Source organism: Lutra lutra, chromosome 2, assembly GCF_902655055.1.
Source record: "Lutra lutra chromosome 2, mLutLut1.2, whole genome shotgun sequence".
Lineage (NCBI taxonomy): Eukaryota > Metazoa > Chordata > Mammalia > Carnivora > Mustelidae > Lutra > Lutra lutra.
In genome coordinates this window covers 174367762-174381669 of record NC_062279.1, presented here as the reverse complement: position 1 = coordinate 174381669, position 13908 = coordinate 174367762, and the positions used below count along the sequence as shown (strand labels likewise).

Sequence of the window (13908 nt, the reverse complement as noted above, 5' to 3'; positions counted from 1 at the left end):
GACCTAGGTCTGAGAGTCACCTCCATGAAGGTCAGAGTTCAATCCTTCATGAGTTGTGTGGTGTTGATCAGGAAAAATTATGGATCACAGGAAATGTATTAGGTTTAGATAGGAGGAATAATTAATTATTGACAAGAATAGGAGGCTTCAGAGTCTTGGGCCTTAGAAAAAAGGGGTGAGCCAAGAAACAAAAGGAGCTCCACCAAAGGGAACGAACACTGAAGAGTGCAGTGCTGCCCTCGTCACATGAATGACACAGTGAGAAAAGCCACAGGAAAATGAAGGAGGTGGTCATTAGGACAGAGCAACCCTAGCTTGCTACACCTCAGGGGAAAGGATTAAGAGAAGTTAGAAAGTTCCTTGTAGACAAGGGATTGTAGCGAACCTGTGGAGGGGAGAGGCTCTTTTGGCTGCAGAATTTCTACACGCTTGTGTGTCAGTGCAAGAAAGCTAAGCTTTTATAAATCTGTTGCCTCTGCTTTCACCCCTGCTGTAAGGAAGGGATGCTGTAAGGAAGAGAAATCCTGTACAGTTCCTCATCTTGATGGCTTTTGCGGATGGCTTTGGTGGATGGTGAATGAGCCAGTACAGAGACATGGTTAAAGCAAGGGCTCTGGAGTCGGCCTGCCTGAGGTCAAAAGATCACCGGTGTGATCTTCAGCAGGTGACTCTTGGGACCTCCACAAGGATAAAAATAATATCTAACTCACAGCACTGTTTTAAGGATTAAAGAAGTTAATACTCTTAAAGGGCTTGGACTGGTCCTAAGCAGACGGTGTTGCCAGATACAGCAAATGAAAATAAGGGCACCCGGTTAAATTCGAATTTCAGAGCATTGAGCACACCCAAAATGTTAAGATAAATGTAAAGTGTAGGCAGTAAGGAACAGATGTGGCCACTCGGAATTAAAATTAAAAGGAGGATGGAGACAGAATGCTGAGGAACACATACATTTAAGGAGCAGAGGAGTCAGTGGAGGAGGTTGAGAAGGGACTATCTGAGAAGTAATGGGAGAAGCAGTGTTCTAAGGGAGTAACAATTTCAAGAAAGGTGTAGTATAATAGCATAAAATGCTGCCATAACATGGAATAAAGACTGAGAAGAAACTCATGTATTTAGCAAGTAAGAGATCGGTGGTGACCTCGTAGAGAAGGTTTACAGAGAGGTGAAGCCAGAAGCTCACTGCAAAGAGGAAGGAAGTCCCCCAACCCAGCTACCAGACACTGTGAAGACCCATCTTTCTCAACCATCTCATGGGTTTACTTAGGTAATGATTCCCAACTAGGACTCTTCTACACACACATCAACACACATACACCAAGAATGTATTTCAGAAACTTCATGGGTAGAGGATGGGGGGGGATTGGGGTGGGTGAAGTATGAATATTTTTAAGATATTCTCAATTATGGGGTCAGCAGGTAAGAGTGCACAGATTATAAGAAAATTCAAGTCAGGGGAGGGGGTTTCAGGGTGGAAAGGAATGGAGGATTGGAAGGGAATTTATACCATCTATATAGTGCATTCACTGAGCTGGGAACCAATGTGTGTTCAGTCAGCAAATATTTACTCAGTGCCCACGATGTGCTACACACTCTATGAAGAAATGGTTCCTTGTGCTTGAGGACTATTAATCTGAAGGGGGAGAAGTGTAGTGGTAAGTGATGTTCAAACTACTTTTGTCTGATACTGATTCCTTTGACTTTTCTGAGAAATGCTCCTACTTCCATTTCAACCATGGGTTCTAGTGGGACTTTCGTGCCTCAGAGGACCCCATTCTCCATGACCATATAAGTGGGAATGTCAAGGGGTGGGAATTTAACCCAGTTTGCCAAAGCAAGATATTCCATCCCTGTGGCCACTAGTTGTTTAATCTTGGAATGGCCATCTGAACTAAGCAAATCAGAGCCTTTCTGGATTTATGAATTTGGGGCCAGAATCCCAATCCATCTTTGGTAGGAAGGGCGGGAAATGTATTCTTAAGAGCTGCTGGAAGTCTTGAGCCCAGCTTTCTAGAGGAAGTAGGTATTGGAAAATGTTGTGGATATGCAGAGAAAACCAGAGAATGCAACTATTTTTATAATTAGAAATGTAGATGTATAGATATAAATGTAGATGTATAGATGTAAATGTAGATGGCTAGAGAATAATTTCCATTCTCTAATAATTCTACCGCAGCTTCAAATTCAGATACTTTTAGAAAATACTAATTTTTATGTCACAATAAAAAGGGCCAACATTTATACTAAAAAGCCTTAGAAACAGAATATTCCTAGCACCCAAATTATGGTCTCTAAAACTACTTCTCACTAAAAGGAATCAGAACTCCCTAGAGAAATGGCTGATTTCAGGTTTGGGGCAAGAAATGGAACCTGGCCACAGCAATTAGGCAAGAAAAAGAAATAAAAGTCATCCAAATGGAAAGGAAGAAGTTAAAGTGTCACTGTTTGCAGATGACATGATACCATAAATAGAAAACCCTAAAAAATCCACCAAGAAACCATTAGAACTAATAAATAAATGTTGCAGGATATGTAATCAATATGCAAAAATTTCTTGCATTTCTATACACTATTAATGAAATATAAGAAAGAGAAATTAAGAAAATAATCCCATTTACAATCACGTCAGATACAATAAAATACCTAGCAACAAATTTAACCAAGCAGGTAAAAGACCTGTACACTGAAACCATAAGACACTGATGAGAGAAATTGAAGAAGACAGATAAATAGAAAGATATTCCATGCTCATGGCTTAGAAGAATATTGTTAAAAATGTCCCTATTACCCAAAGCAATCTAAACTCAGTGTGATACCTATCAAAATTCCAATGGCATACTTCACAAAACTAGAATAATTCTAAAAATTTGTATGGAACCACAAAAGATCCCAAAGAGCCAAAGCAATGTTGAGAAAGAAGAAAGCTGCATGCAGGAATCGTGCTCCCTGATTTCAAATTATACGAAAAGCTACAGTAATCAAACCAGTATGGTATTAGTACAAAAACAGACACACAGATTAAAGGAACAGAGTGGAGAGCCCAGAAGTAAACCCACACATATAGGGATGATTAACCTATGACAAAGGAGCCAAAAACATACAATGAAGAACAGTCTTTTTAACAAAGGTGTTGGGAGGAGCATCTGCATAGGTCAGTTGGTTAAGCATCTGACTCTTGATTTTGGCTCAGATCATGATCTCAGGGTCAGGAGATCCAGCCCTGTGTTAGACTCCATGCTGAGCGTGGAGCCTGCTTGGGATTCCGTCTCTCCCTCTCCCACTGCCCCCTGCGTGCTTGTGCTCTCTCTTTAAAAAAAAACTAGGGTGCCTGGGTGGCTCAGTGGGTTAAGGCCTCTGCCTTTGGCTCAGGTCATGATCTCAGGGTTCTGGGATCGAGGCCCGCATCGGGCTCTCTGCTCAGTAGGGAGCCTGCTTTCCCCCCTCTCTCTATCTGCCTCTCTGCCTACTTGTGATTTCTGTCTGTCAAATAAATAAATAAAATCTTTAAAAAAATTTTAAAAAGAAAATTAAAGGGTGCCTGGGTGGCTCAGTGGGTTGAGCTGCTGCCTTCGGCTCAGGTCATGATCTCAGGGTCCTGGGATCGAGTCCCGCGTCGGGCTCTCTGCTCAGTGGGGAGCCTGCTTCCCTTCCTCTCTCTCTGCCTGCCTCTCTGCCTACTTGTGATCTCTGTCTGTCAAATAAATAAAATCTTAAAAAAAAATAAAAATAAAAAATAATAAATCATAAAATAACTTTGGAGGATGCTAGGGAACCAACTCCTTATTCTCAACACTAGTAAACAAAGGGAAACAGTCAAGTATTTATTCTCCTTTTATCTTAGGGTACCAAATAGCTGATGTGAAATTCAGGAGGAATGACAATCAAATATCATCATTTTGCAACCCCTAATAAAATAATGGATCTAGGTAATAAATATTAATGGCTGCTGAGATCACTAGGTGAAAGGCCAATGGGAAACCTTACAACAGAGGGGATCGGGCTGACCATTTCAACATCCAATAATCAATCTTAACACCATAAAAAGAGAGATGATGGGCTATAACAGACGGAGTGTTTATGTACCTCCCAAATTCATATGTTGACGTCCTACCCCACAATGTGATTGTATGTGAAGACAGGGCCTCTGGGAATAATTAGAGTTAGATGAAGTGATGATGGTAGGGCCCTTATGATGGGATCAGTGGTATCATGAAAAGAGGAAGGGAGAGCGATCTCCTGGAAAGGCCACATGTGGACATAGCAAGAAGGTGGCCACTTACAAGCCTTGAAGAGAGCTCTCAACAGGAACCAAACTGGCTGGCCCCTTGATCTTAGCCTTCTCAGCCTCCAGAACTGTGAGAAATAAATTTTTGTTTTTTAAGTCACCTAGTCTGTGGTATTTTGTTACGGCAGCCTGAGCTGATTAGGATATAAGCCTCATACATAGAATTTAAGAAACAACAGAGGATCATAGGGGAAGGGAGGGAAAAATAAAGCAAGATGAAATCAGAGAGGGAGGCAAACCATACAAGATTCTCAGTCACAGGAAACAGGTTGCTGCAGGGCAGAGGGGTGGGGGATGGGATACTGGGTGATGGACATTAAGGAGGGCATGTGATGTATGAGCGTGGGGTATTACACAAGACTGATGAATCACTGAACTCTATCTCTGAAACTAATAATGCTCTACATGTTGACTAACTGAATTTAAGTTAAAAAAAATCTAAAAAGATCCAAAGTAGACACAAACCGAATCCTAACAAGAGGAAAAAAAAAAAAAAAAAAAAAAAAAAAGAGCCTACTGACATGATGAAATAGGAAGTACATGGTACCATTTATGAAGCCATTTTCCTAAAAATATCAAATCTATGTCTAATCAAGTATCTAGATTTAATTACCAGTTAGTGGGAAATACAGGAGATGGGGAAATTTGCATTCTAAGTAGATGTTCAATAATATCAAGGAATGACTGTTAGAGAAACTGCAGTGCAATGTTGGGAATGTAAAATGGTTTAGCTGCTTTGGGAAACAGTTGGGCAGTTCCTCAAAATGTTAAACATAGAGCTAACATATGGCCTAGCAATTCCTAGGTATATACCCAAGAGAAATGAAAACACAAGTCCACACAAAAACTTGTACACAAATGCTAACAGCAGCATTATTCATAAATGCCCAAAAGTAGAAGCAACCCAAATGTTATCAAACACAATGTGGTAGAGTCCTAAAACAGAATGTTATTCAGCCATAAAAACGAATGAAGTATTAGTACATGCTACAACACAATTGAACCTTGGAAATGGCTCAGGTCATGATCCCAGGGTCCTGGGATTGAGCCCCACATCAGGCTCTCTGCTCAGCGGGGAGCCTGCTTTCCCCACTTCCCCCTCCTGCCTCTCTGCCTACTTGTGATCTCTCTATCAAATAAATAAATAAAATCTAAAAAAAAAAAAAAAAGATGCCAGACACAAAGGTCACACACATGGTTCCCTTTATATTAATGTCTAGAGTAGGCAAATCCAGAGGTAGAAAGTAGATTATAGTAAAGAATACATACAACACAACAATTTAGACAGTGTGGTAGTGGTATAGGGGAGACAAATCAATGGAAAAGAATATAGAATCCAACACCAGACTTACACAAAAATGGTCATTTCATCTATGACAAATGCTGTATATAATTCAGTGTGGAAAAAATAGTCTTTTGATAAATGGTGCTGGATCAACCAGATATCCATATGGGAAAAAAAGATTCCTGACTCCCACCTCACACCATACACAAAAGTTAATTCAGGATAGGCATAGGCCTAAATAAGAAAGCTAAAACAAATCTCTAGAAGAAAACATATAGAATGGGCAATGATTTCTTAAATAGGACTAAAAACCACTAACCATTAGAGAAAAGATTTATAAGTTGATTTATTTCCATCCAGACACCACGGAAGAATAAAAAGGCAAGCCACAGCTTGAGAAATTTTCACAATTTCTCAATGAAAATACTTGGATCTAGAAATTATAAAAAAGTCCTATAATCAGTAAGAATGAGATGATACAACGAAAAATTAGAAAAAAAGATTTAAAAAGCACTCCAGAAAAGGATATCCAAATAGCCAATATACATATCGCTCAGTATCATCAGTTTTTAGAAAAAGGGATTAAAACCATGAGATACCACTATACACCTATCAGAATAGTTACAATGAAACAGATTGGTAAGTGTCAGTAAAGAGAGCAAATAAATTCTTTTGCACGGCTGATAGAGGGTAAATTGGTACAACTACTTTGAAAAAAATGTTTGGCAGTACCTACTGTTGCTAAAATATGTGTAGCTAATGACCTAGTAATTCTACTCCTGGATATATACCCAATAAGGCAGAGTGTTATGTCCATCAAAGGACATGAACTGATTTATGGCAACTTTGTTCATAATATGCCCAAACTGGAGAAAACCCAAATGTCCATTAACAGAATAATGGATAAATAAATTGTGGTATAGTCGTACAGTAGACTATTACTCAGTCAAGAATAAGAATGAACTATTACTGGGCACGTGGGTGGCTCAGTCCGTTAAGCGTCTGCCTTTGGCTCACGTCATGATTTTAGGGTCCTGGGATTGAGTCTTACAACAGGCTCCTTGCTCAGCAGGGAGCCTGCTTCCCCCCACAACCCCGGCCCTCCCCCGCTCATGCTTCTGTGCTCTCTATCACAAAAATAAATAAATAAAAATCTTTAAAAAAAAAAAAAAACGAACTATTGCTGCATGCAGTAACACAACGCATTAGCAGACTTAACGGCTGATTGGAAGAAACTGGACACAAAATAGTACAAAATATGTATGAGGCCATTTATATGAAATACCTAGACAGATACAACCAGTCTATAAGGACAGAGGTCAGAATTGTGGTTCCCCCTGGCTGGGGGCACTGATTGGGAGGCAACATAAGAGAGCATTCTGGAAGCGGGAAATGTTCCGTATCTTGATCTCAACAGGGGTCATACCAGTGTACTCATATGAAAAAATGAGCTCTACATTTAGGATCTGTGCACTTTACTGCATGCAAGTTACACCTACAAGAAAATGCAAAGGTTCTTATCTTTTATAGACAGATTTTGTGCCCATAAATAAATGACTTGGTTTAAAATAATACAGAAAAAGAGGTGGGGGTCTGAATAACATAAGAATGGTCACATGTCAATCGCTGCTGAAGTCAGATGATGGGTACCTGGGAACTGGTTACACTCTTTGTTCTATTTCCGCATGTCTAATTTTGCACATCGGCGTTCTCAAAGGTTCACATTACAGAGTTTACTTACAGTTTCAATTGCCATTTCTATGGCCGCATTATCTTCTGAGCTCGGACATTTTAGGAAATGTTTAAGTGCCTGAAATGAGAATTGCATAGCAATTGAAAATGTGCAGCCCGCTTTCACCCTGGGGAAAAACAAAGCTTTCACACACTCAAAGTAATGATAGTTCCTGAAAGTACCCTCCTCTCAGCCAAGGGCGTGTGTTGTCTGGGTCTTAAAATACACTCCTGAAAGGCTGAGTGCAGTCTCAGCGATGGAAGGATCCAGTGAACCTTCTCCAGAATTTAGTTCAGACTTCTGGTGAGAGGAGAATGAAAAATAAGCCCTTTTTCATTGTGAAGAAATAATTATTTTCATTCGTTAGTCCGACAGGTATCTACTGCCCACGTGCTACTACATACATGAGACTGTGCTGGCTGCTGGGGAGAATCCCAGGAAGGACAGATCTGTGTAATGTCATGATATAAGGAACCAATTATTTTAAGTCGTAATGGGCTAATTCCACAACACTACACCATCACATCTATGAAGAAAATTAAGGTTATAAAAGTTTAAATGATAAAGGGGCAGTATGACTGGTTGTTTTCATAGGTGCTCCGAGGAAGAAAAGTTGATCTACATGGGGATGGTCCCAAAGGTGCCACCCAGGAAAAAGGACTTGAAGAGGAACAGGTCCGTGGTAGGTGGGGAAGAGGAGAATCTAGATGAGAAAAGGACTGGGAAAAGGCTAGCAGGAATATAGGTTTTTTCCAATGGAAACAGCTAGATGCCAGCAGCTGTTGGGAAGTTCCGGCTCATTGGTCAATTTGTGGGACTTTTCTTGAGTGTCAGTTAAGGAGTCTGGACATTATCTAAGTGGCCAGAAACTCTAAGTTGGTGGCCAGAAAGCTGAGTTCACACACAGTGTTTTTTTTGGTGAGTGAAGTATTATACAAATATCTGGGTCCCTATTTTAAAATTGGGAGACTGAGACTTCTGTTTCTCATGAAAAACCCTCTGATCGGGCACTAGGAGGACCACTTCCTGAAAGGCAACAATGTTCTGGTAGCAGAAGCTATTTCTGTTAGACCAAACAGGTGCCACCCAGTAGTCCCCAACCTGTCACACAATGAATGCACAGCATTGTTTAGTTCTGTCCTTGCTAGAACCCCTGCTGTGGGGCTCTTTAGCAATGCAAGTATGTACCATTTGGGGAACAAAATGTAGGGTGAGTTATAGGGATAGAAACTAAAAACAGGGAAAATAGAAATAATATTTTAATAATCGAATAATAAGTGGGGTGACCCAGGTCTGAATTAAGTCGATAGTAGGTAGAATGAAAAGGGACAGATGTCAGAGATACTATAAAGGAAGAATGTGACTGGCTGTGGGAGAGAGAGGATTTAAAGTTAACTCAGACTTCAGATCTGGGTGTCTGGGAGCATAATATATTTTAAAATATTTCTGGGGCACCCAGCTGGCTCAGTTGGTGGGACATGTGACTCTTGATCTCAGGCTCATGAGTATGAACCCCACATTGAGCATAGAGATAACTTAAAAAAAAAAAAAAATTCCCCTAAGCATTCCCATGGAGTTCAATGTGTATTTTCTTGGGAAATACTAACTCGTGAATACTGGCCACACAGCAGGAAGAATTTTCCAGCCTGAAAATGTCTTTTTTCTCCTTCAAAATATAAGGCGATGCTTTGATAGTCTTCATTAGAAGTATCTTCAGAACCTACGACAGAAGTTCATTGAGTAAAACATCTGAGCAAAAGGTGTTTAGCTTTTATTGTTAACTTAAAAATAAGATCCAAAATCAAATGATTAAAAAAAATTTAACTGTGAATATCAGTGTTGCTATGAGTGTTTGTTTTCCTCACAAAACCCCTTCACCGTCATTACCCCAAATATCAACTCTGTTCCATCTTCTTTTCACTCAAACAGGAATCAGGACAGGAAATGAGGAGGCTTTGTGAGAATCTAGGTTGTGGTTTGACATTACCCTTTGTAACTTTTATCCATCTTTCAGAGCCTTATCTCCTCTCCTGAAACAACAGGAACAACTAGGACCATAATTGCCATCGTGATGGGCTTAGAGTTTCAGAACAATCACAGGTCAACTTTAATAGAAATGTAATCCGTCTCCCCGTCTCAGCACTGCCTGGTTTTGACAACTGTCTGTATTTGTCAGACAAATAAGGAGGTAATATTCAAGTAGCCCATAGATGCCATTTAAAGATAATTACTGTTTTTCTTTATATGTTAAGCAAAGAGGGAGAAGGATCTAAAATCATTGCTTACATTTACACAGAGGAGTCGGAGGTCCATTAATGTACCAAATATAATGATAGCCCTGGGCCTCCAGCCCAAGGTACAGAGGAAGTTTATGGGAGAAGGGGGTAAAGAAAGGTGGAGAAAAGTAACTCTGTGTGTGTGTGTGTGTGTGTGTGTGTGTGTGCGCGCGCGCGCGTGCGTGCGCGCGTGCATACGCGCAGGCAAAAAAATGCTTATGAAATGAAAAAAATCTCAAATCCATTAGTGCTGTGGTGATCAGCAGTGTTGAGACAGAAATGTCATCTGTCAAGCTAAACATTAATGAGTCTAATGTTGCTTTTGACTGTATTTCCTTTTTTTCTTTAGCTGTTTATTTTCTCCAATTATCTGAATGGCTTTGTAAGATATTAGAAGATGCTTTTACCTATTTGTTCCCTTAAAGACTGAAAGAAAGATTTTTTCATAAATCATATCATCAATTCTTATGGATTCACAATTCTTTTGTGAATTAAAAAAAACAAAAAACAAAATAACAGAAGGTTGCCTGGGCGGCTCAGTCCATTGAATGTTGGGTCTTGATTTTAGCTCAGGTCTTGATCTCAGGGTTGTGAGTTCAAGTCTCACACTGGGCTCCACACTGTGCATGGACCCCACTTAAAAAAATAGATAAAAATAAGTAAATAAATTAAAAAACCCAAAATAACACAGAAGGACCAACACTTATATGTCACTTATATGACACACTATGAATCATTAAATTTATAGACACAGAAAGTACAACAGTGGCTATCAGGGGCTGGAGGAGAGGGAAACGGGGAGATACTGCTCACTGAGTACAGGGTTTTAGTTCAAGATGATGGAAAAGTTCTGAAAATGGGTGGTGGTGATAGTTGTACAATGCTAATGTACTTAATATGACTGAACTGTACATGTAAAAATGGTTAAAATGGTAAATTTATGTTATGTGTACTTTTCCACAATAAAAACAAAACAAAATAAAATACCACCACAAATAACACTATATATGAATCTCAAAATTATTTCAGTGGTTTCTAAGAATAATTGCAAACAAGGAAAGAAAACCTATTAGGCAAGTGTTCTCAGAATAGAAAAATTCTCTTTTGGACCTTCTTCTGGAAAACCATATCTTGCTTATATCACTCTTCATCCAAGTATAATCATATAATCTTAATTTATATGTCAATTTAAAACATTTATGAAAATATTTCTTAAAAAATTCTTTAGTGTTTTCAGTTACCTTCATTTTGGAACCTTGTTTTAACACTGGTTGACAAACGGCAGAATTTGGGAAATCGGACCTCTTTTAAAGGTCCCCCCCAAAACTGGATTTTTGAAAATGGTCTTATAATTCCATCTCACTTTGAGACAGTAGGAATCCTGAAATCAGACAAGTGCCATACAGATATGCGTGTGTCTATGTGTAAGTGGTGTGAGGGTATGTGCTTGGGGCATGCCTATCCGAAACTTGAATCGTAAGAGTTGAGGATTCCTATGATACAAATCTTTAAGAGAAATGAGGGCAAACAGTGGTATTTACCAATAATGTCTGCATAGATATCCATTTTGTTGTGCTGCTGAGCCAGTGTGAAAGCTTCATTATTACATTTGGACATAACAAGAAACTGGATGGCAGACCCGTAGTCACCCAACTGTAGGAAAAACCTAAAACAAAGTTACTTTCATCAGTTTGACTCATTTCAAGTAAGTTTGTCATTGACAAAATAAAATCTTTCTGCAACTATGAGAAGCCACTAAAAAAATCAGGCAAACCGCAGTTCTACACTATAGGCTTGTGTTAGAAAAGCATTACTCTCAAGCACTGACCACAACAGACACACTTTGAACTTAAATACTTAGACCAAACAAAAAGACTAAATATTCCCTTTGAGTTTTCAAAGGGAATATTTGAGTTTTCAAAGGGAATATTTAGTCTTTAAAAAAAATTTTTTTTTTAATTTTAAAAATTTGGTACAAAATTTATTTAATGAGGGGAAGTGCGGACTTTCTTTTTTTGGAACTCCAAAGAACATGCATTCTGTTACCTGGCTACCATTTTGGCGCCATCCAGAGACTGGGTCTCTCTGACAATACTGACAGCCTTCTCAGGATTGTTGAGGTGATCCAGATAGATGCGGATGACACTGTTCCACTGTTTCGCATTCTCATAAGCCACAACAGCTTCTTTGTATCTGTAAGAAATACTTAGTTCAGAAGAGCTTTCTTAACACTGTTGCATTGGGGAGAAATGTCAATAAATGGGACAATTTTTTAATGATGGTGATTTCTTTCTTTCTTTCTTTCTTTCTTTCCTTCCTTCCTTCCTTCCTTGAGAGAGAGAGAGAGAGACAGCAAGAGAGGGAACACAAGCGGGGGGTGGGGCAGGCGGGAGAGGAAGAGCAGCCTCCCTACTGAGTGAGGAGCCCGATGTGGGATTTGATCCCAGGACTCTCAGATCATAACCTGAGCCAAAGGCAGATGCTTAACCACCTGAGCCACCCAGGCGCCTGTTTGGTGGTGGTTTCTTATTTTTCTTGAACTACTTCTTCATCAGAAAGAATATAAGGACTCGTCTCACTAAAATGAGTTCTTTTTACAGGTTTAATAAACTAACAGTAAAATATTCACATTGAATTGTGTTTTCTCATCTGAACCATGTAATTTTTTACACTTTACTTTTTTTGGAGTGGGAAGATTAAAACAGTGATATAAGCTTATTTTAGAAAACAGAAAATACAGACTATTCCACATTTATAGGTACAGCAAAAAGTGATCTATAAAATCTTTGTGTGTCAACCTCTAGATGGAGCTCGAGACTTCTCTTCATTCCCCACTAGCTCTCCATCCAGCTCTTTCCATTCTAGTAAGACATTTAATGAGGTAGAGCTTTTCCATGTTTATACGAAATACAATTTCATAATTGTGTTTCCTCCTCTGGGAACCCTTGACTTTGAGTTTCTTATAGCATGTTGCTGGGAATCTTTGTATGTTTTGGATATTAACTATCCATTGCTGTATCTTGACGCTGTTTTGTGGCTCTCACTGAGCTATCATGGGTGGGGAATTTGTATTCCTTCACTGTTCTTATCCTCTGCATCCATGTTATCCTTCGTAATAAAATGATGATCACTTTGTTTTCATGCCACATTACATCAAAAATATCAACTTTAATATTTAACTCTCAAATACAAGAGACAGTAGCCTATATTTGAATATACAAGGGATCAATAGAGGTATATAAGTTATGGGAGAGACTGAACATTCTAGCATTCAGGCCAGATGAAGGCAAAAGATGTTTCCTTCCTCCACTCTGCCTTTTGCAGAGGTTGCAAAGGTCGATGGTTAATTTATCAAACTTACAAAGTGCTTTAAATCTGAACGAATCTGAGAATCTGTACAAACCTTCCATCAGCTTCTTTCGCTTTGGCATACTGCAAGTGAATCTTTGGGGAAGAAACACGAGGCAGAAGCTCACCAACTTTGGCCCTAGAAGGCAGGTTTTGGAGAATAATGTCAGCACTATGTTCGAACCCGAGGTAGTGTCCTACAATCAAATGTTAGTTTTTAGGATTCAAAATAGTTATCACAATCTTTAAAGAAATCTTGGTTCCTATAGGTAGAAGCGGATGTAACTGCTTTTCCTTCTGACCCCACACCCTGCCCTCTCTCTCTGTGGGAAACCAAGACAGTGGTTGAGCTCTTCGGGGACAACAGAGCTTTTTCCCCTAGTAACTTGTCTGATCAGAGATCTCCCCACACCAGACTGATAGGACATACTGTTCTTTGGAAAATGAACTATGAACATGAGCTCACAGAAGAAGAAGGAGAAGGAGATAAAGAGAAGAGGGAACAGGATGTCCAGGAGGGAGGAACCGCAAGGAAACAAGAGGGGAGACCACCAGGACCCCTTCATTTCCACACCTGCTTGGAACAAGTTTTAGCCAATTCTTACCAATTCTTACAGCGGATGTAAACCGAGGCTGCTTTGTCATAATAGAGACCCTTTTCATACAGTTGGGCTGCTTCTGAAAATTGCTAAATTGATAGGAGATTATTAAAACACTGAATTTATTACATGAAAGTGCCCATGAATATTTATGCAGAGACAAGCACACCTTCATATTCTCCAATATGGCGCCACAGTCTCTTTTAAGGACCCTGCTGGGATGCTTCAGAGCCTGGTTAACCCCTCGGCGTATGTCTCCCATTCTTATGGACATCTGGGCCACCCCAGCCAGACACACTTCATCGTGTTCCTGAAATCATAAGGCAAATAACTTACAAATCAGACCCTAAGTTAAACTGATTTATTTCAGCCAAACAATTAAT

General features: G+C 39.5%; 1 protein-coding gene across 2 annotated transcripts in view; it reads right to left on the bottom strand.

The window, feature by feature from the left end:
* The window catches only part of WDR19 (WD repeat domain 19), a 95590-nt gene that overhangs the window by 21566 nt on the left and 60116 nt on the right, over nt 1–13908 (bottom strand). For both annotated transcript variants that reach the window (XM_047719122.1, XM_047719121.1), the window contains exons 22-28: nt 13695–13835; nt 13532–13614; nt 12982–13065; nt 11625–11771; nt 11120–11244; nt 8910–9022; nt 7312–7380 (exon numbers count right to left, since the gene is read on the bottom strand). In XM_047719122.1, the coding sequence (XP_047575078.1) occupies nt 7312–7380; nt 8910–9022; nt 11120–11244; nt 11625–11771; nt 12982–13065; nt 13532–13614; nt 13695–13835 (762 nt within the window). The remainder of the gene's footprint in view (nt 1–7311; nt 7381–8909; nt 9023–11119; nt 11245–11624; nt 11772–12981; nt 13066–13531; nt 13615–13694; nt 13836–13908) is intronic.